General features: G+C 34.7%; 1 protein-coding gene across 1 annotated transcript in view; it reads left to right on the plus strand.

Annotated features, from left to right (window-relative positions):
* The window catches only part of LOC149069482 (uncharacterized), a 39623-nt gene that overhangs the window by 5423 nt on the left and 10207 nt on the right, over nt 1–23993 (plus strand). The window contains exons 3-7 of the mRNA XM_089249405.1: nt 506–588; nt 21076–21214; nt 21935–22063; nt 22234–22461; nt 22740–22913. Coding sequence (XP_089105531.1) covers nt 506–588; nt 21076–21214; nt 21935–22063; nt 22234–22461; nt 22740–22913 — 753 coding nt within the window. The remainder of the gene's footprint in view (nt 1–505; nt 589–21075; nt 21215–21934; nt 22064–22233; nt 22462–22739; nt 22914–23993) is intronic.

Genomic DNA, 23993 nt, shown 5'->3' on the forward strand with positions numbered 1-23993 from the left:
TATTTCTTTTCATCACAAACTTTACCACATATCTGCAACATACATACCATACCAGGTTACTTTTACTTCAATGTCATTGAATTAATTTATGTAAAGAAAAAACAAAAGTTAAATTCCAGGATTTAAATCAAGTGATTTTAATCAGCCTACCTTGCACCATACATTGCCTTCGTTTGCCGATGCATTTCACTAACTCTTTTGCCACTAAAAAGCCCATAACACAGTGTTGTTCTTTTTTTACTCACAAAAATTCCATAGGCTCAGATGAAAAATTGTTTGTTGGTGATACTGTTGGCTGATTGCCAGCACATATATTATTCCGCGTAGTAGTGGGTTGCCTTCTTTGCCTCCCGCTCTACCTGTTACTCAAAGTTTTACCATACTCATACGAAAATAAACCAAAATACAACTGTTCCATTCTTATGTGACCTACCCTTATGTATTAAGTTTCGTCTAAAAAGAGTGAATGAGGGTCTGAAGTATGCAAATTGATATCTAATTTCAGATTGTCAAGCCAGTAAAAGATGTGAAGCAGCCAACTGCTAAAAAACCCATGCAGTATGTCTATTTCTTTGGGACACAAAATCAGTAAGTCTTCGAGTTTTCTTTTGGATCTCCAAGTTTAATCTGAATTTTATTTCAAAGTTTTAGCTACAGTTAGTCTAAAAGTCAGGAGATTCATAAAACTAAGGTAAGAATTTTTTCCATTTCTACATACTCAAGATTGGGGAGTAAGTGCAGTTCACACTGTCCTGCTCATACTTTCTGGTCCATTAGTTCACAGCTGGAATCGGGTGCAATTGGTATCAATGCTTCCAATTTACCTTTAATTCTTCTGATTTTTTTTATCTATATCAAAATCTTCTGGTCAGAAACCAAATTCTTCTAATTTTTTGTATCTTTATAAAGCAGTCCCTTGAAAACCTCATATTTATAATCACAATTATCATCAGGGCTTGATAAATTCTAGGTCACCATGATGAGTAGAAAATTTGTTAGGAAATAAAATGGCACACACACACACACCTAATTATTTTCAGCCTGAAGACAGCTTGAATGTATTGGAAATTATGTCAGTGTGTCTTCTACCATGGAAAAGGATCCCTACGTCCCAGACAAGTAAAAAAATTCACTGCTTTGGACCAATTTTGTCGTAGGGGGGAAAATGCTGGTGTCTATAAAATTTTTCTGGCATCTTAAATTTTTTTCGAGATTTGTCAAGTCCAGATTATCCTAATGTAATTTAAAAATTGTGGAATAATTTAATCCTTGATTTTAGTGAAGAACAAAAATTCAGTTGGGTTTTGTTGAAAATATATATATACAGGAAAAATTAGACATCTTAACAAAAAATTCGGGATTACCATAATTAAGGAAAATATGGGACTATATATCCCGGGAAAAGTGGTTGTATGGTCATCCTATGCTAGCCCTAAAAAAAATACCCATTTTCTTTGTATGACATTTTTTTTGGTGGTGAAATATTTTGTCACATGACAAACTACTTAAGTTTTTTTGTCTGGGAATTGGCCCCGATGCAATTGCGTTAAGTATAGAACTGTGAAATTTTTGTATAAAAGCATTGAATAAAGTTGAAATTTCAGTTTTTGGCATCCAGTGTCTGTGAAATCACTGTAAACTTGAAAACCTTCATTTTAAATTTCTGTTGGTATGCTGCCAAGTTTCCCAGATTTTTTGGTAGGCTCCTGAATTTCTATTCCCTCTCCTGGACTCCCGAAAAACTTATCTCTCTCGAATTTTTACCATGATTGTAAAAATCCCTACTTTTGGGGAAAAATTATTTCCAAAAAGTTTCTTTCGCCTGGAAAAAACAGTTCTTGTTTTTAATCCCCAAAATGGCATCACAAGTGTAATGTAAGTTGTCATCATTGTTTCAGATCACAAAAACAAAATTTATAATTTTTGGGAAGAATAGAAATTTGCTAAACAGCCAGCATTAATTCCGCCTTACGACATCTGAAGGCAAGGTGACTTGCTTTGACCATATGTCCTGTTTTGAATCCGATGGCGATTTTTTTTATTAGCATGATTTTATTGAAGAAAGTTTAGTAATGGCATATAATTTAACCTACTGGTTGGCAATTATTGGTGGTAGTCTGCAATGGCTTGCAAGATGGCACGTTTTTGCTAGAGGGTACAGTTTTGCTCATGAAAATCTACAACTTTAATTTTTTTCCTGAAAAATCCCAACAATTTCTTATTTTTTAAATGAAAAATCCCTACATAGTTTTTCAAAAATCCCTTTTGTATTGATTTTTGTACAGAATTTGGATCCGAGTGAAAGCCTTCCTAATTCTTTTCCAAAGTTAGCAGCTATGTTATAAGGTATGGCTCGATTTACTATCTAGTTTAGTTAATTGTACATGCACCTCATAAATATTCCTCTGGGGAATTTCTAACAAATCTGTATAAGCTGGAACAGGTGTTCTGAGTATGTGTATGGTCCGAACATCTTTATAATGTGAGAGCAATGCATGCTTTGGGTTCGAGAAATGCTGTCATCTGTTCCACATTTTGAAGTGAAAATGGCAGATGTCTGAATTTTTGTGTTATGTAAATATATTATCCTGAATATACTGCAGAATCAAGATATATTGTGACCTTTTAAGCCAGCTTATTGCCTTACAAGGCTAGGCTCTGGCTGTTAAAACAGGTTTACCATCATGGAAGAGTGCCGGAAAAGTCATGAAATGAGTAAAGGGATGTGAAAGTCACAAAATAAGGGGGAAGGGTAAAAAACCAGGTTAAAAATGGAAAAAAATGGCAAAAATGAAAAAAAAAATTGATTGATAAGTTTGATAAAAAAAATTGATGTCCAAATTTAAGTCTGTCACCATAATGTTTCATTTTGCGTGAGAAAGCTATACCAGACCATAATATAAGCTTTTGCCAATTCCTGGCTATTCCATCACGCAGCTTAAAAAGTGGCCCTTGTAACTTTATGAAGAAAAAAATAGAAAAACTTGTTTTTTGATGTAAAATGTAAATCATGTAATGTGATGTATCTCACATGCTACATGGTGTGTAGCATGTGAGATATTGCAGAAGATAACAAGTGCTAAGTAAGGCAAGGGAAAGTCACAGAATTTTCCTTTGGGTATGTGGTACAGGTTGACACTCTGAAAGCCATGATCATGTCTTTTGCTATCTTATTGAATTGAGGAAAAATCCACTTATACATATATTATTATACCATGGTTAATTATAGGTGTACCACAGTTGCATTATAATTGGGGGAACATGATTTATCAATTATGTTTCCAAGACACCTGTGGTAGGCCTATAATAGGCTTTGCTTGTATTAGGGCTTCGCAGAACCCAGGATCTAGGTCAGCATGGTGACTATAGGGTCCTAGCGACCTGGGAAGTCAGGTAAAATTTATATTTTTTTCAAAAGTCAGGGAAAAGGAAGAAATTCAAACTCTAAAAATCTTCCCAAATATTTTTTATCATATTTCTTTCTTTGGGGTTTTTTGGTCAGGGAAATGATCAAGCAGATTTTTTTTGGAACCCTGTAGTAGATAATTACATCAAATATATTTTACACGTGGGATTACCAAATTGCAGTATAAAGGCAGCACAATATTTTTAGAATTGGCGGTATATCTATCAACATGGAAAAGTCATGAAGTCCAGGGATAGTTGCAAGTGAAGAAAAGGTCCACAGAAGTTGAGAAAGCTTTAAAAAATAGAGACCGGTCATTGTGTGTGTGTGGATTTCTTCAGTGCAATGTTGATTTTACATTTCTTGCAGTCTTCTTCGAAGAATCTATTTTTAGAGAGACATTTTTTTCCCAGCCAAGGATATTAACACTAAAAGAGCCGCTGGCAGTCATTTTGACTGCAGCTTCTTTTTAGTGTAATCACTAAATTTTTACAATAATAAATAAGCATTATCCCACATAACAAATTTGTTAATTCTGAAGAAATTTGCATTTTCGTAAGCATACAGGGTGTTCATAAAATGACTTTCCAACGATAAATACGAAAATTAGAAGACAACTGTGGACAATATGTACCATCAAAAAAGATAAACATTGAATTTGCATCATATTGTACAAAAGGACTGGAGCTATATTTATGAAATTTGGTCAGTAGTTTTATTTCATGATGTAAAGACTCAATAAGTGTTGTTCGAAATTCAGTCCCCTAAAATGGTCGTTAGGGGGCCTCAAAAGTTGTAAGGAGCAATCATTGCTGATCCCAAAGTGCTGGAAGCTATAAATGTGAAATTCATTCTGTATCATATTTTGTAATATAGAGACTCGCGCGCCAAGATGGAATTTCTGGAAATGCAACTCCCAAGGGGGTCATGAGAGGGATTCAAATGTTATTGGAAGAAATCATCTGCAAACAATTTTCAGATTGCCAAATCCACAGGAGCGAAATCAAACTTGAAAATATATATATCATAAATAAGATTGATTATATCACTAATACCAATGGTATTTATTTTTATTTTTTTGTGGATTAGAAGGTTAAAATTATTACAGATTCTGTCAGGTTTTTGATTTTGCTTGTGCTCATTTTATGTGTTTAGAGGAGAAGAAGACTAATTCAAAAAAGTGTGTCCCACTTTGGGCTGACCCGAATACCCATAAAATTAGATGCTCCACTCTCATCTGATAAGTTTTTTTTTTTTTTTTTTTTAAATGCAATTGAGTTTAGTACCCATTTGTATTTAAAATATCTTTTTCAAACATAATAAGAGTTTTTCAGATAAACAACTTTATTATTAGTTTAGCATATGAAAAGGGTAAATTATTCAATTTTTCCTCATCTTTTGATGAATAAATGATGAATGTAGTGAATGATGGTTCTCATGTTTGTTACTAATCATTAAAATATATATTAAATTGATATATAGATGTGGATATAGAACATAGCTGGTCCAAACCATAAGGCATGGCTGTAACTAGGTTTTTTGTTAGGAGGGGCAAACTTAATTTTGCCTGCCTATTTGCAGTATGTTTTGAACTAAAAAAAAAACATTTTTCAATTGTTATTCCTGAAGTTTGTCACCCCATCAGGATTGCCATTTGTGGCAGTTGCCCCCTTTGTCTCTCCCCTTCCCCAAGCTCTGGTCGTGCATAAGGTCACTGCATTCAACCATTATCATTGCATCACCATCAAGAGGGATCATCCTTTTAGATTACTAGGATTTTAAAACCCCTTTTTTCTCCTGATCAAATATTCCATTAAAATACAGACTTGCTATGATTTGTTTCAAAAAAAAAACCCACGTGCCTCTCCTCCGTTCTGATTAAGATATTAGAGGTATATCAATAATATTACAGTGAATCCCCTGCTTACAATATTTTTCAAAAAACCATTGTGAAGAAACAGTGCAAGAAAGCTTTAAACAGGAAATCTTGAGTATTTGTATGATTTGGGAGAAAGACCATGGAAATCAGTCATAATAAGCAGGAAACGTTATAAGTGGGATCCCTTGTTGGCTAGGGCTGGACAAATCGCAAAAAAAAAAAAAAAAAATTGAGGTACCAGAACAATTTTTTAGGTGAATTTTACCTGAATAATGAGGTCCTAAATAATGTTTCTTTTGAGTTTTCAAGGCATAGTGCCCTCTTTTATATTGGCAGGTATGCTGTTATAAATTCCAGACATTTTGTGCTGCTCTCAGTTTACAATTTAGTAACTACACAAAGAATTTTAGGTACCAATACCAATTTTTTATTCGCCATGTAGAGTTTTTCTTAGAAACAATATGTGTGTGTGCGCTTGACTGTCAATAAATTCAACTGATGTCTAAGTTTATTTTCTCCAAGCCCTTCAAAATAGTAGCCTCTGTCTGTAATGGAATACTTTGCAATGAACAAGGTCCTATTTCCTACAGATTCACTATTAAATTCATGGTGCTTCTATTGTTTAACTGTTTTTTTCTATAAACTGGCTGACTCGGGATCCCAATTAGGCCAGTTAATAGAGATTCTTCTACTGTATTTCGTGAGTTTTTATATGCTGTGGTCCATCTTTTTCAGATGACTTGTACATAGGGCCCCCCTCATTTCTTTAAACCAGTGATTCCCAACGTGGGCGTTAATGCCCCCTTGGGGGCGATGGAAAGTTCCAGCGGGTGGTAGAAGCTATGGATATAACATAGGATCCTATGGGTTAGATTGCATTGGGGGCAATGGGAGAAAAAAAATTCTGAAGAGGGGGGGTGATGGGACAAAAAAGGTTGGGAAACTATGCTTTAAACACTTACATTGTAATGTTACATTTTATAAATGTGGTCATTCATGTAATGAGTTAGTCCAAGTCATATGGGTCATTCTTATAAAGTTGGCTTAAATTGTGTCTCCAGCAGTTTACATTAAATATATTTAACACTTTTTTTAATATCACTTTCAATTTATATTTATATTCCAGTTTCTGAAAAGTCTCTCCTTCTTTTTTAAGTCTTTTAAAAGTCTCTTCCACTCTTTTTAGTTTTTTCATCAACAGATTTTTCAAATTTGCTTTAACAAATCAAGCAAATGTCCTCTTGGCTGCGTCCAGCCCATTTTTCAAATTTTCAAATGATAAATTTCTATTCTAGAATAAAAATATATTCTTATTTTCAGTAACATATTCAGGGCTCCTACTTTCTTGGTTTTTTCCTCTCTAGTTTTTGTCTTACTTTTCCTACATTTTTACCAAAACCTATCAACAAAATTCATATACAGTCTAATTCCAAGAGACTGGAAAAATTACTTCATAATAACGAAATTTCGTTAAAGGAATTCCAGATTTTTTACATTGTTCCTATATGAAGTTATCTGGGGATCACAAAAGTTTTTGTTGAAACGAGCTTTTTGCTATAATGGTATTCGAATGAAATTGATTTTAATTGAGGAGGGAATCATCTATATAAATGCAAAATAATATAAATGTAGTTAGATTGCAATTAATGATTCTGCCAAAGCAGAAATTGCATTGTTTTGTACTTACGCTTTACTTCGTGGTCTTGGACAGTAACTAACATTTGTCATTAAAAATAATGGTGCACGTTTTGTGTATAGGTGACACAACAGTTTGTAACAAAGCAGTTGGGTACATACAGGGTTGGAGTTAGGCAGGTGAGAAGGGCGTGGCTGCACCGGGGACTAAATGTTAGTGGCTGCAAAACGAGATAAAAATACTTTCATCACATTTTGACTTCCGTGGTCTAAACGTTTAGCGTTATGTTTTTACTCAACATTAGCAAAGCAAATAGCTTAAAATTTTGTCCCAGACATCAAACCCTCTGACCTAGAGCTTCACAGAATCCTTCTGCCAAGCCAAGGGAAGGATGCAGTTGGATCTTGAGCCCCAGGCGTTGACTCAATGGGGGCGTTAAATTTGTCTTTAAAATTATTCAGAATTACATGAGACATAATGCATGCTCACTCTGCTGAATGAGTATCTAGTTGAGGCCCTGGGCAGATAATCTGATCTCTAGCCCCAATAGCACCCTACTTCCGAGTGCCTAAGGGCCACACTTGTATTTTATTTCGCTAGGCATCGAACTACCATCCAAATTTATTGTAGAATTTTTTTTTTTCATGACCACGAAATAGTTGTTCAATATTCATTCCCGCTGCTAATGTAAACCTGCCATGCATCAAGGTGTTCATGGAGGCTGGGAATGGGAAACTCCGTTTTATAAGGTCGCAAAGCTGTTTTTGCATTGGTCCGCTAAATATTTGAGCCTATCCGTGGATACATAGGCCTATTCTAGGTTTTGTGAGTCTGATGATACCTAATAACATTCAATTGTCTTCTGTATTTTTAGGGCATGCAGAAGCATAAATAATATTTACATTGCTCAGCAAAGAGCTGGAAATAAAAGTGCTTCATTTGTCAAAAACAATTACACTGGCGTTGAGTGTTAAAATTTAAACAAATTCTTTTAAGAAAGGGGTGGACAGTGGAGTAAAACTATCTGGTCCACCTTGGCTTATTTATATCGAACCTTGTAATTTACACACTTTGCTTGGAAGTGGTCTTGAAAGAGCATCATTCTTAAAAATCTTACATGTCTTAATTATTTGCTGTGTGCCTTGTTGAAGACAGTTGACAGACTAGACTGTGGAAGACTCCAAAAAGTATCTATATATATAAAATTGATTGTCTCTCTCTCTCTCTGTTTGTGTGTGTGTTTTTTTTTCTCTATATAAATCTGCAATTTTAGATCGATCGTTACCAAATTTTGCATGTATACCAAATGGGATCCGACTTGAACTTGGCTACTTCAAAATTTCGTCAGAGCAGGGCAAATGCCCCAAATGGGCAAAAACTGTCGGGTAACAATGGTTTTTGGGCCTCAACAATCACTGTCCGAATGTTTACTTTAGTTACCGTGGTTCCCTAGCAATGCGTTTCAGACGTGTATATGCCTTTACAATGGTTTGTTACTTCTTTAATGCTGCTAGTATATGTATAATAGTTTGTCTTTATAATGGTTTGCCACTTTTTCAATACTTCCAGTAATGAGGTTTTTTGAATGACGTCATAATCAGCATCGCTTTGATTGTCAGGAAAAGGGTGATCCTCATAGAAATCAGTGTTAAAATTGCCGATTTTACTTTTCGAAATGCGGAAATTCTGTGGGGTTTTCTGTCACATCAAAAATTTTAAAAATTGTATAGAGTTCACGATTTTTGAAATATTGAGTTCGCCTAGGATACAAAGCCCAGAAAATTAAATATAAAGTTATTAGCCGGACCTCTTTTGAGTTGGATATCCATGCAACTTGAAAATGTATAAACAACTATTAAGCAACATCATGCAAGTCTGAAACAAATTCATTTATTGTGCAAGAAACAATTTTGCCAATAGAATTTGTTTTATTTAGTTGATGCTGAATGGCCCTTTGATTGCACATCGAGTGAATTGAGATGTCTGCACCAGATGTAATGGTACTGAATTGCCACCACTCATGCACTTTTAATGCGTTCATGAATAAAAGCACTTTCCTGTACAAAAAAAATTTTAATCTATGAAGTTAATTTGGGCTCAATGACCTTTCACATTACATAAACAGATTGTTGGTGTTCATATTTTTTGCTTGTAGTTTGTTTGTTGTTTATTCATTAATGCTTAGTTAAATTTGAGCAATTAAGAGAAAAAAAAGCAGTTGGTGATATGAAAATATGCATTCTTAATGATTAACAAGATTTGTTTTAATTAATAAGCAGTGGGTCAATTTTAATCAAAAAAGTGATTTAAATAAAAAAATCTATTATTTTTTAATGATTTTTTCATACCTTGCTTTCAAGCATATGCAATCAATGAGATTATTGATGTCATTTGCATGAATGTTTATCATTCTGTGATGTCCCAAGCGGGAAGAGCTTGGGCAATTTTGCCCATTTCTCTGACACCAAGTAGCAATATATCAATTGTGGATCATATAGGTGTGAAGTAACAGCATACTGTGGAGATTTCCCAGAGGTTATGCGACAGCGTTGGGAATGGAAGGTAGGGTAACCATTTTACTGAACCTCTGTATACGGGGTATTATCAGGGTTGGTCAGATTTTGCCCAACCCGAAAAACCCAACAAAAACTACACCTTGAAACTACAGTTACTCACAAACAGTATACTTTCTAATGATGTTATTTCATTGTCATACTCTATCTCAAAAGAAATGCAGAAATAAATCTGTATTCAATGCTATTTAAATTATATTTCTTCCCATTATATTTTAATTGTCTTTTTTTTTACAAGTAGAAAAAATAAACATTTTCATTAATGTTTTCTAACTTACACAATTACCAATCCTTTTCAATAACACCTTTTGATTTGAGTGATCTTTCACTTATTTCTTTGCTTTTTCACATCCATGTTTATTTCTCAGTTTTGACCATACTAGTCCAAAATTAGAAAAAATACGCTCAATTCATGCAGATGTAATTGAATGCAGGTCTTCCAAAAATTTGCAAAAGTCTGCATGTAAAATCTTATTTTTTTCTGCCTTGCAACGCATGATTTTCCGCCACTTTTTTGCTTCAACTGACTCCATGTTGTGGGAAAACATTGTTCCTGGATAGAACTGTCTCTTCTATTTGAAACATCTGTAGTGCAATAACAAATTATGTATTTAGTTTTTCGATCCATTGTTCAGTGGAAGCTTCTTGTTCCTTAGTTAATCTTTTTCCTTTCAAAAAAGGATCAGTCATATTTGCAAGGAAATGAAATGGAGTTAGTGCTTTTTCAAAGTGATGTGCAACATACTCCTTATACAAAGATAATTATTTACTTTCCAATACATCTCCAGCCATATTTCTACTGTCTGTTCAAAAGTACATCTATTTCTTTGTAAATTATCTCTAAGGCTTTACCAATACTCGATAACTGCATTTGCAAGTTGACACATCTATATATATATAAACGAATGTATGTCTGTCTCTTTGTCCTTTATGCATTACTACACTATTCATCCGATCGCCATGAAACTTAGGGAAGTTGTTGAGTACACTCCCGCGAAGGTTTCTGGCATAGTTTTTAAATTTTTTTTCCTTTCCTTCATTTCCTTGAATTTCCTTTCTTCTGAGATCGCAGCAACGAGCGAGCTATTGGTTATAAAAATAATACATGTGCATAGCAGTGGTGCTAAAACACCACTATATCGCAAAATCTCTGACTTAAAGCTGTGAAATACGCCACTAAAATATAAAATCTTCGATACCCTAAGTTTTAAAAGCTGATATGGTCTGCGAGGAAAAAGCAAAAACTTATCAGGGCTGTTATTTCACATAGCAGCTCCGAGACCACGCCCACTGAGCCAATCAAGCACAACATCAAAGAGATGAAACAGCCCTTATTTTGTTCCTTTCTTTCAAACCGAGTACAACTCCAGTCTATCTCTTGGGCAATTTACTACCAGTGGAGTTGTGCCAGAAGTACGAGTGTGTGTGTCAGTCAGTCTATAGTGTTGTGTCAGTTTTTAATTGCACCATCTATAGTTCAAATTCCGAATGAAGTGTAATTTTTGAATATTTGTGCCGTTGTAGACCTGGTGCTCTCTGTGGCGAGAGAGCCCTTGCTAATATAGCCCTGGTATAGTGCCCTCTTACTGTGTTACACGGGTCACACAACATGATTTTATACTGGAAAATCAGACTGTTTAGTAGTCCCTGTTACAGTTGGTCTATTTCTCCAGCAACATTGTTTTCAGTTCTTGGATCATTCTGTGGAGGGGGGGGGGGGTGTTGAAGAACTACACTACAATTGCCTCCCAAGTGCATCCCAGACATACTCTGTAGCAGCATTTTTCAATCTATGGTCCTTGGCCCAGAAGTAGTTCACGACGATGGCGCATGTGGTGATCCGCAGGTAGACTTGGTAATTTTATTCCAACTGACTGGAAAATTATTGAATTTATGTAATTGAATTGTAACTACAAGAATATACTCATGGTTTAAAATAGAAAATTAGACCTTCTTTGGGTAACCATATGTCAACAATAAAAAATATGGGAAAAATATTCTAAATGCGCGGGACATAATTGTATCTAAAAAATGAATTTATGAATTTGCTAATTATTGCTGAATCACTTAGAAGAATTAAATTAGTTTTTCCTGTTATGTAGTACATGGCATGTAAATATCAACATAGGGATATTGCTTTCGCATTATATGATGAGAAACCAGGACCAACGGAAATCTATATATATAAAAACAAATGTATGTCCATTTGCCTTTTATTCATTACTACACCATTCATCCAATCGCTATGGAACTTTGGGAAGTTATTGAGTACACTCCCACGAAGGTTTCTGGCATAGTTTTTTTTCCTTTCCTTCATTTCCTTTCTTCTGAGATCGCAACAACGTGCGACGGGTAAGCTAGTTCTTTATATAATCCTTTGTTATCAATACATAAATCATCACAATATTTTTTTTCAATTTCTTTATGTTCAATGGATATTTCTATGTATTTTTGGTAATTATGGATGAATGGAGATTCATAAAATGGGCTGAACAGCCAAAAGCAAGTACATGTGGATGGTTTTGGAAATTATGTCATGAAATTTTTTCATTTTGTTCTCGTTATTACAAAAATCAGCAAAAATACTTTTATTAATATACTATAGTATCCATAGCCCTTTCAGCTATTTCCGCACAGAATTATGCTGTTTTCTTGTGTGAGCCACATTCTACAGTCTCTATTAAGTGGGTGCTCTAGCTAGTGTGGATACTCACTGCAATGATGGAGTCAGCATTTGCATTTGACCAACTATCCAACATCAGAGTGATAGTTGAATTTTTCAATTTCCTCTGTCATTAGCATGTCGACAGCTTTATCTGCCTCATCTAATAATGATCCAGCTAATTTCTTCCTATTAGGAGGGATATAACCTGGATGCAAAGCATCAACCACTTCTCTAAATGCATCACTATTGGCTATGTTAAAAGGTATATTATTAGCATAAAAAAATTTGGATACTTTTCAAGAACTAACCTCTAGCAGTCACTTGTTTTAACAATAAATTGGCCTTTGGTTTTTTACATGTTCCAGCAGCCACAATAATATTTGAACTTCCGCATGTAGAAACATCTTCAAGAGGTTGCTTTCTTTTCAATGAAGTAGATGTCTCTTCACTGCATGAAGGTTCATTATCATCAGTGTTGGATGAACACGAAAACAAGGAATAAGCTTCCGATTTCTTGCATTTATTCACATGAGCATGGATTTTTTTCCACTAACTATGGTATTGCAAAACAAAACTTACATAAGTCACTTGCTATTTGTTATCAGTTTTATTCACTATAGTCCATTCAATGGACTAATTTCTTCCAGAACTTTCAGTTCTTGGTATTTCACTGACTAAATTTTACCACCAAAAGTTACACTTCTCTCAAAGTAAAATTTTAGAACTTGGACAGTTTATACACATAACTTGTCTAGCTAAACAGCAGAAAGAAATGGTGAAATGCTGTATGCAGGAGCATTCAGTCCAGTCAGATTGATCTGTTTCAGAATTTAGTTGCTTACAAATAATTTGTCAGGGTTTTTATTTTTTTAATCACAGTTCTAATAAATGCTATGCCCCTTCTTATCATTTAAGAACAGTGTTTCTCCACTAGAGGTTTTTCAACTCTGGTTACACTTTAAGCACACGTGAAACCAGCTAAAATTTTTATTAATATTAATTTAATGTTCTGTTCTGATTATTATTAATACACTTATAATAATTGTCATAAATTGCCCAGTCTATTATATTTATTTACAGCATATATAACTTTCTTTCCTTATGCTTCAATATCAAAAGCCCTGAAAAAACTCCAAAAACCCTGAAAAACACCAAAAACCCGAAAAAGCCCAGTGGGTTGGGTTTGTGCTTACTCTGGGTATTATAGTATAAATGCAACCGATAAAGGCTATATCTAAATAAATGAGGAGGCTGCTCCTGTCTGTGATACCCTTTTAAAAAAGCAGAGGAGGTCTCCCAGGGATATGGCCAAGAACTCAACATGAAGTTATTGGAAAATAACACATGAGACAGAGCATAGAATTGATACACACCATGAGTTCAGGTGTCTAGTATAATTGAGAAAATTTATCAAGTTGTAAATGCTGGCTGCATTTACTACTTCACTTAGTGTCACCTGATGATCACCAAAATAGTTCCTTCTCGGGATAGTGAAAGCAGGACATCGTCCCACATAGTGAAGTGTGCAGAGAGAAAGACGAAACTCCACAGGACAAATAGGTGAATCTGCATAGCTACAGTTGTGTAGGTGTTTCGTTAGGTTAACATGACCAGTGATGATCTGTATAACCTGTCGACTCTGTTTTCTATTCAGTAAAATATAAGTTATTTGACAATATTTGGTTGGGTTCCCAAGGCCTGTCTGCAGTCTTGTCTCAAGTTTCATTGCAGATAATGTTTATTTTCTATCCATTGTTTGATATAATCTTTTATGGTTGATATTGAAACGGTAGAAAGCTTCAGGTTCGCTACCTCTTTGGCTATCTGTCTGTAAGTTCCTTTCCCTGGAAATTTACATGTCTGGGTTGACCAGTAAAGGTTGATGTCAGGGGCTGCTAAGTTATTCACCTTATCAGTGCAGTAGTTGATGCAGTTGAAACTTGAAAAAGTTGTCAAGAGCCATTAATGCTGCTTGTCTATCAGAGAAAATTATTTGGTTGTTATGAGACCCTTTAGCAATAAAGTTTTTCAGCTAGCATGGCTATTGCAAGTACTTCAGCTTGGAAAACTGTAGTTATGTAGTTATCCTGGAGCCATCAGTGTATCATTTGATAGCTCCATTCGGGATGTTATCAATTATGTCAGCAATTTCGTTTGCACCATGGTCGGTTACACCAGGTACTGTTTCTTTCAAGCCTGTACATGGTCTTAAAAGCTTCTCCTTGTAGATACCATCTTAGAGGTAGCAGTTTCGAGGGCAATTGAAGGGGAGCTGGATTCAGCTCCTGTGATCAGAGTGCATGCTAATCTTTACACTCTTTGTAGGACAGTGTCATAAGAGGTGTTTACCAGGGTTGGCGAAAACTGCAGTAAAAATCATCCCAGCAAAAATTTATTTTTTCCTCCATGCATGTAAGACATTATACATTTATTTTTCTAATTGCAAATAAGATAATTTGAACATACACAGTTCTCGCGTAACTTTACTATAAGAATTAATAATTTTTTAGTTGGCGAGTGTTAGCCATTGCTGGAAAAAACTGTCAGTAAAAAATTCCCTGGCAATAGGTTTTTTTATAGCATCATTTCGGAAAAAAATTTAATACAAAAAAATTGTTTGAAACACATCAACTCTTTGCTCTGGTTTAAGAATTATATTAACAAGGATATATATATATATATAATGCATATATATATATATATATGCTTATATTAAATTTTATCGAAGAATAAGCATAAATTATGTTTTACAAAAATGTTTAAAATGTCTGTGATACCCAACCATTCACACAATTGTGTTTACAATAAAAGTAGCAAATTTTGGCCAAAGTGAAGCAATTCTTTCTATAATAGACAAAGGGGTCATTCAAGTATTACGTCAGCATCGATGATGGGGCGGGGGTCCGATTTGTTGACTTTTGATGGGAAGGGGGTTTGGGTGATGCTTACGTCATCAACCACCCTTTATAAAAATATTAAATATTCTTAATGGCATCCTGAACTTCCTGAAGAGCCACTTTAGTGATCTCTAAATGTTTCATGGATCCTTCAAGTGATCTAGAAATGTGTGTGGGACGCTTAAGTACTCTCGAACTGTGACACTCATCATTCAAGTGATCTGTAATTATGCGTGGATCACTTAAGTAATCTGGGAATGTGCGGGGGAATAACTTGAGTGATGTAGAGCCGCACTGGAGGTCGCTTAAGTGCTCTAAAACTGTGCCAACTGTCACTCAAGGGATTTCTAAATGTGCCACAGATCGCTTAAGTGTTCTGGAACTGTCTCGGGTCACTTAAGTGATCTGTGAATGTGCCAAAGGCCTACTTGAGTGATCTGAAAATGTGCCACAGGCTGCCTGAATGCTCTGGAATTGTGCCATGGTTCACCTAAGCGATCTGTAAATGTGCTGCTTAGTTCATTACAAAATTAGGTTTGAGAGGGCAGGCCACATTTACACATTTGGGCCACAGCAGGGTTTAAGCTACGGTCACATTTTTCGCAAAATGCGGAAAAAAATCGTAGAATGTAAAAGAAGTAGTGGCCACTTTTGCAAAAATGCGCACAGGAAGTACGCCCCACCCCCCCGTATTCGCTTTATTTGTGAAAGGGATTTTTTTTATCCATCTTAAACCCTGGTCCATGGACCAAGGCTTTATCATTATCTGGCTTAGAGGGTGGGTCACAATGAATTTCTTAAAAGGAAATTTTGAGTTCTTAGCCTTTGGGGGGGATAGCATTGAAATTAACAGAAATTTATTCTAACACATAAAGGCATTTCCTTTTGAAATTTTGATTTTTTTTTTTTTTTTTTTTTAAAATTTGCATTTAAACAAATTATTTTTGATCATTTGGGAGGCAGGAGCCCCTCTTCACATGTCTCCCCTCCAGGGTTTAAGATGGATAAAAAATTTCTTTCGCAGAAAAGCGAAAATGGGGGGAAAAGCTTTAGCAAAATGCTACAATGCTAAGAGGCCATTCGAGCCAGCAGATTTTTAGCCATTTTTGACCCCCCCCCCCCCCCCCCGCCTGTCAACATAATTTAGTCAGCAGCTTAGAATATTTCATATCTTCAAAAAGGGTGGTTGATGACGTAAGCAACCTTCAACCCCCTGCCATCAAAAGTCAGCAAATCTGAACCCCCCCCCCCCCCGATTCTGACGTAATACTTGAATGACCCCTAATGTAATGATTGATGGTTAGATGTCTACTCGTTGCCTACCTCCTGTGCGCATTTATTTTTGCGAAAGTGGCTACTACTTTTTTCGCATTCTGCGATTTTCTTTCGCATTTTGCGAAAAATGCGACCGTAGCTTAAACCCTGCTCCCCTCCCCACATAGTCTTTGATCCCAGCAATATGTGATAGGAGGTAGGGGGGCAGAGATGATGAAATTTTGCTGATGGGGGGGGGGGTCAAAAATGGGGGGGCTGACGTAATACTTGAATGGCCCCAAAGCACAGTAAAACCCTCAAAATATGTGATAGGTTGGATTAGTGACAAAATTGTGTAAGTCTGGGGTATAGTTTCCCATAGAAATGCATATAGGTATTAGTTAATTAAGACCAAATTTTAAACCACATAACATAACCTGTTAACACCTGTCTTCTTTCTTACTATGACTTTAATGCTATGGTATTCTTCATAAATTTAACTTGTGTTGTGACTGCAATAAGGTCTGATAAAAAAAGACATTAAAATCTGTATTTGCACTCTTGAAATCTGCATAAATGAAAGTTCTGTGTTAAATGCTTTGAATGTTTTGATAACACCTCAACCAATTGAAAGAAATGAGCTGCTTGTATTTGGAGGCAAGGAAACAAATTTCAACTATGAGTTGAAGTTAATTGAAAGTTGCAGACCAGGTACATTGTCAAAAAAGAGCAATATGTTAAACAAATTTTTAAACTTGGCATTGAATTTCAGGTATAAAATTGTCACTTTCTCTGAAAATAGTAGATATCAAACAAAGCCTTGAGGGGAAGATTCCATTCTAAAATCTCAGAAAAGTTTCCATCTTTACATACTGTAAACTCCCAAAAATTGGTGTAATTTCATGAAATATAATGCTCTGATCGAATAAAACATTTTTTTAAATTGGTTATCAATTAATAATCTCCACTATCTAAGCAATAATCCAGTGATTATGCTTGAATTTCAGAAATACGCATGTTTCACAGAAAATGATGCAACTCTGAACTTCCACAACTGAAGGTAGTGTGAGTCAAGGTAACAAACACTGTACAGTGAAACCTCACTATAGTGATGCTCGATATAGCAATAAATCCCTCTATAACAATATTTTTTCCTTTATCCACAGAATATTGTTATACAGCAGGGCCTCGATAATCTGTGGTGAATGGAACCAGGGCTACCTAGGATTATCGAAAAACTTCAATTATCTGAAAATAAAAAAATTCTCTAAATGTTGGTTTTACTTCTAAAAAAAGACACGCAAGAGCAGTACTAGCATACTCTACTGTATTTTTATTCTTAATAAGATATAGAGGAAAATTTTTATCACTTGAAGGAACTGTAATTTTTTTTGTTTCAAAATGATGCCTTTGTTTTTTTTTGTTAGCAGCTTTTGCCATATAGAAAAACCATGGTGGTAAAAACTGTCCCGGCAAAAACAGATTCTTTCCTCATCTGTCTATGCATGCAAGACATTGTTATGTATTTATTTTTCTATTTATTGTGTAAATGACAGTTTTGAACTCAAATTTTGGTTTAATAATTAATAAGTTTTAGGATTAGTAAGTTTTCTCCATAGCTGGAAATAAAATAGTGCAAAAAGTGTACTGGCAAAACCATTTTTGCCCTGGTTTTTACCAGATTTTACCACTATCCTGGCAAAAACATATTTTTGCCAGAAAAATACCTGACCCATTTTTTTTGGTAATGCCTGATGCCATACATACCACACATCTATAGCTCAACATTGGGCATACAATAGTGGTGTAAATCCACTGGGTGGTTTTATGGTTTAAACCCTAGGTTTTACCAATAATTCTTTTGCATAGTATATATGTATTAGTGGCCCGTTTAGCTCTTTCTTTAATATGGAATTTCCATGAGAGCTTAGAGTCCAAATGACATCCAAGGTATTTCACTTCGTCACATGTGGTAAGCTTTGGTCCCTTGAGGGGTTAGATTTCCAAGTTCCCATTTTCTGTGCATGAATGTTACCATTAATCTTATAAATTGCATATGCTCGAAAGTGGCATGCTTTCATGCTACTTAGTAGCATGTGTATCACGGGCCTGAAAACTGTTTAACTTGAAGACCCAGTCTTCAAGGTCACTCATGCAGCCACACATCCACTGATCTTGCCACTCACTCCTTCAATTAGTCACTCACATAATCACTAATACATTTATACACTTGGTCACTTATATAGTTAAAAACTTGAATTACTCTCACTCACTTGGTTGCTCATATGGTCATACGGCCATTCACTCATATGGTCACTCACCACTTACTCATACAGCCACTTGTTAACTCACTTCTCTCTCACACACAGTCAGGGTGGGTGAATTGTCAGGGGCAAAATGTAGCACGGACAAAACATCAGGGGGGAGGGGGCAAAATGTCAGAGGTGAAATTTCCATAAACCACAACACCAAGCTACTAGGAAAGTACAGGGTGGGCAAAAAGTCTGTAGAAACTTTAAAAATTCATAAAACCGGAAAAATAACCAAATTAAAAAATGGTTTGCAAGGTTAGCCTTGTTAGGTCAAAAAACAACTGATAGGTGGCGCTGATGTACACAAGTAAAAGAAATTACACAGATATCGAACAGAATGCCTCCAAATCGTTTATTACAGCAGTGTGTGTTCCACATGACCACCACCACAGGGGATAACACATTGTAGGCGAGTCACAAATCCAGCAACGGCCGAGTGCAGCAGGTCCACATACAAGGTTTAAAACGATTGTGGTTTAGGAGCGCAAGTTCTTATAACCATCTCAACTGAAGTCGCTCATACCTGCACCACCTATCGCCTGTTTTTTTGATTGGATTTTTCCTGTCTTAAAAAAAATTCCAGTGACCTAGCGATGCTAACCCTGGAAACCGTTTTTTATTTTGGTTATTTTTCCTGTTTTTTGTGAATTTTTAAAGTTTTTTACAGACTTTTTATCCACCTTGTGCCTTTACATAAGGGTTTACTGTAAAAATCTTGAAAAAGTGAAAAATTTTTGGAGATGGAAAATATTTTCCTGTACAGAGTTTTGTATGTAAGAATTTTTTATTTCGATTGAAAAGTTCTGTTATTGATTCAGTGTACAGAAGCTCATAAAATGAATCTGTGACAAAAATATAAGTATAATTTCAAGAGAAGGAAAAAAAAAAAATCCTCAAATTTTGTTTTAAATTAAGTACTGTAGAAACTCAAATTCCTATAATATGGATTGATCTGTCAATGAGTCACATTTCACCGAGTTATGTTTTTTTTGTCAAATTGGATCTTTGAATTTTTTTTACTGAAAATCAATTTTGACCTTTTTTTGTCACTCATTTCCATTTCTACCTATTCTATTCTGTTTGAATGGAAAAAATAGCACTGTTTACATAGGAAATGAAAACGCCTGTATCTTTAACTCGGAAATAGAGAAAAATCTTGAAGGATTATACATAGGTGTCAATGCTTCTGATTTATCCGGAAGCCTTCAAATTTTTCAGCCTTATTAAAATCTTCCTGTCAGAAGTTAAATTCTTCCAATTTTTGCAAATTTTTATAGAAAAATTCCTAAAACTCTTCAAATTGTGCTTCATTTGAATGAGAAAATCTCTAAAGAAAATATTTTTTTCTGTTCTTGAAATTCCAAGCTGACCACATTTTCGTACAAAAAATATGATCAATTTGATTCCAAGTACAGAAAATGTAATTGTCACAAAATGTGATTTCAAAATCAAGCAAAGTTTCCAATCATTGCTAAAAAAATCAGAACGGCAAAAAATGCAGGAATATCCTGGTAAAAGGGGGCCATCAAATGAAATCCCAAAAATCCTGTTTTCCCTCATTTTATTTATATGCCACGTTTTCTTCAGTAAAAGTTTCCTTACATGATAAACTACAGATTTTTAAGTCTGGGAGTTGGCGCCTAAGGATTATAAGGTTGGGGGGGGGGGGGTGTCATGACACCGCAAAAATCCACCAAAGGAGACAGTCTTAATCTTTCTTCGTCTTTTTTTCCGTACAAGGGAACGGGGAAAGTTGCAGGGCAGGTTTATATTTACCAAACCACCTCCATTCAAATCTCAATTTTGCACATGTAAATGGGGCTCATAAGAAAACATTTTTAAAACATTCTAGAGAGAGAATTCGCTCCTGATACATTGCTCCTGCATTTCTGTCTGTCTGCAGCCCAAGGATATAGACATTCTGTGATCAGCAAAGTTTTGCAACAGTATCACATTTCCGAACAGAACATTAATTTTCGTCAATCACTGTAGGATTAGGCAAGATATCAAACAGGTGAATGTGAAAGATGATTGAAGTGTTGCACAAGCTTGAAGAAGTGTTGCTTTAAAGATCAATCAGCACACTAGCATAAAATAGTCTAGTGACTTCACTAGTTGCTAGCATGGTTTCACTATATATCGGACATCTCAACTTTATCTCCCCCGCCCAGTATTTCATTCGTATCGCAGTCTGTATTGGCTTGTAAATTTTCTAAGTTTGCCAAAACAAATTGAAAATTTGCCTTAAAAGGTGAATTTTACCCTGCGTTAAAAAAAACTTCGAACATTTTTCAGTAAATGCGACTATATTACTGCTGGTGGTGAAACTCCAATTGCTTTCATTCTAAAGAAAATGTATTAAAATATAGTTATGCATGTAGTTTACATTAAAATTTTTTGTGAAAGAATGAAATATAACATTTAGGAAAACTTTGCTATGCTTTCTTTAACAGTGCTTGGATATTTGAAGAAAATATTTTCCCCTACAAAGAAAATGAAGAGAAGTTTGTGAAAAATAAAGATAAAGAAGCAAAGAGGAGGTCTTCATTCTGGTTGGCAGTTGAAGCCATAGAGGAAGAAATCAATCCCTCTGTACGTATTAATGAACCAATCTTCAAAACCCAATTAGAAAGTTATTGCCCTGTCTCTCCTGAGGCAAACAAAAAATATTTCATGTTTCTAAGTACAATATTCGCTTAAATATTTGAATTCAAAAAAGAAGAAGAGTTGGGAAAAACAGCATATAAACACTAATGGAAACACACCCCCCCCCCAATTTATGCCGTTTTCCCAACTTTCCTTTATTTTTAATTTCAAAGATCTCGGTGAATATTGCATTTAAAAACCACAGGAATTCTTTTTTTTTTAACGCCTCAATAGATACAAGGCAATAACTTTGTAATTGGGTTTTTGAAGACGGGACTGTATAAAAATTTAGATTTTTCTATTTTAGGACACACTGTATTTTCACTCTCAAAACTGGTATAGAGTGGTTTCTGAACCTATTTAGAGCATTTTTTAAATTTAAACCATACCTCTATACAGCAAATGGTTGATAAGGTAAAGTCTGCGTTAGGACTCGGGAGGCACCCTGTATATCCCTATGACAATTATTACTGTGAAAGAGTTCCACTGAATATTCTCTGCTGCTTTTTTTTTTTTTTAATTGCTAGATAAGTTATGGAAATCCATTTTTTTCCTTAGTGTATGAATTTGTAACTTTTCAGTCATATGTTTTGAAAATTTGATTTATGAGTTTATTTTTGATTTATAAACATGAAATAGAGTTGTTTTTCTTCTCTAATTTTCCAGAAAACCCATTCAAAAAGCAAAGCAGAAGATGATGCTGAAACAAATGGCATTGTTTCAAAAAGCAAATATGAAGAAACAAACCATTGTGTCGAAGAAAAAACAAAATCTCCAAAACCTAAAAAATCAAATGTTAGTCATATCAATACTGCTCCTATTGCTTGAAATATGTATTTGCTGCCTTGATTGCCAGCCAAAATTTGGAATGGTTTATATTTATGTTGTCACTTTATGACATTTCATTTTTAGGGATAAAAATTTTGATTAAATGTTTTTCTTGTTTGTATGTGTTCTAATTTCAGGAACGTCAAAGCACACAAAAACTTAGCCCCAAGAAGTCGGCTGTTAAAAGACGAATATCAGATTCCGAGAGTGAGAAACCTAAGAAAAAGTTCAAAAAGACTGACACAACTTCATCTTTATTGTCTGCAAATTCTCATTGCTCACTTCCTCCTCTACAAAGTTATGTTCCTCATCTGTCACCTTCGAGACAGTCGATACTGAACCGACCTTTATTCATTGAACCAACAGTATGTGTGCATATATAGCTTTTTGTATATATATAACTGATTCAATTAACATGATTTTGGGAAAATCATGTTAATTGAATGGCTGGCAAAAATTTATAAATTAATTTATGACTGGCAAATGGTGCGAGTCATGCATCAATTTTCCTACGTATAATCTAAAGATCATTTTTCACATTCCTTTTTTCCTTGATCTTGTATTCAGGAGAAAAAATTTTCTGTGAATGTATATACATTAAAAGAAATTCAGTTTTAAGAGTTTATTACTTTTTTTTCCCCAGGAGCTTCCAGCCTTAGACATAGAAAAAGTTAGCAAGTATTTAGAAAACAAAGGTGTCACTGCTTCCAAATCAAAGTTAGGGTTCTTGGGTCTTGGAATTATTGGCAGAGGTATTGTGAAGAACCTTCTCAATTCTGGTCACCATATCACAGTATGGAATAGGACACCAGAAAAGGTATTGCCTTTTTTTATTCTGTTCCCATGCTCCTGTTTTATAGATAACCTCATATTTCGTTTCCCCCACCCCCTGAAGTCAAATTTTCTGCTTTTGTAACCAATTAACTAAATATGGTCTATTATAAATTAATTATTATTTATGAGAAAAGTGTTTTTTGTACAGCTTAAACTCCAATTGCTATCCTCTATGCTTGTTACCCATTGGCCTAAATCAATTTTATTCTGTTTAAGCATTCATTAAAATTACTGTCTGCAGTATTTTTCAGTCATTAACATCTTTGGTAATGATATTAATAGTTGATTTTTATAGGTGGGAAAAATTGTGCATATGACTCAGAACCTTGATTAATTATGAAGTCACTGTTTATTGTTTTATTCAATACATACAGGGTGTCCCAAAATTTTTTATAAATTCATGAGTTCATTACAAAAGAACAAGCAGATCTGTAGTTACACAACTTGCCACTCATAGACAAAACAATTCAAGGTTTCAAAATCTTTTGGGTATCGCTCTTGTTGTCGCTCTTGCATGACACAAGGCTTGATTTCAGCATAATTATTGAAAATCAAATATTAAAATAAATAATAACTGCCATAGAGCAAAAGAATTGAACTCTGATGATAGAATAACTAGTAGAACTAAACTATGCACACACTTCATTCCTCTGAGAAACTTTTAACGAATTGGTGTGTGTCAGAATGTGTCATGTTAGTGTTGCGTACCTAATGTGAAATTTGTGTCTGAGAAATGTGTGATGTGGATTTTAATTAGTGCTGCCATCTGTCTTCCAAATTCAGGCACAAACAACTCTACATTTTTTTTTTTTTTGCTTGTTTGTATTATGCATGAATTTTAAATGTTGTAGGCCTGATTGTGTGGTTCTCTGTGCAGACTTTTTAGATGGGAGATTAGCTCGCATTCATGCTTTGAAATTGGAAAATGATAGAACGAAAGAGTTTCTTTTCAAACCTTTTTGCTAAAGATTTATCTGTTTTGTTCTTCTGAAATTAACTTTATATATCTTTGGGCCATTTTATATATTTGTAAAGCTATGTATAATTTCACTAATTTTCTAAT

This window comes from Pholcus phalangioides, unplaced genomic scaffold, assembly GCF_987345545.1.
Source record: "Pholcus phalangioides strain wild (caught in Gottingen) unplaced genomic scaffold, Ppha-v1.0 ptg000022l_1, whole genome shotgun sequence".
Lineage (NCBI taxonomy): Eukaryota > Metazoa > Arthropoda > Arachnida > Araneae > Pholcidae > Pholcus > Pholcus phalangioides.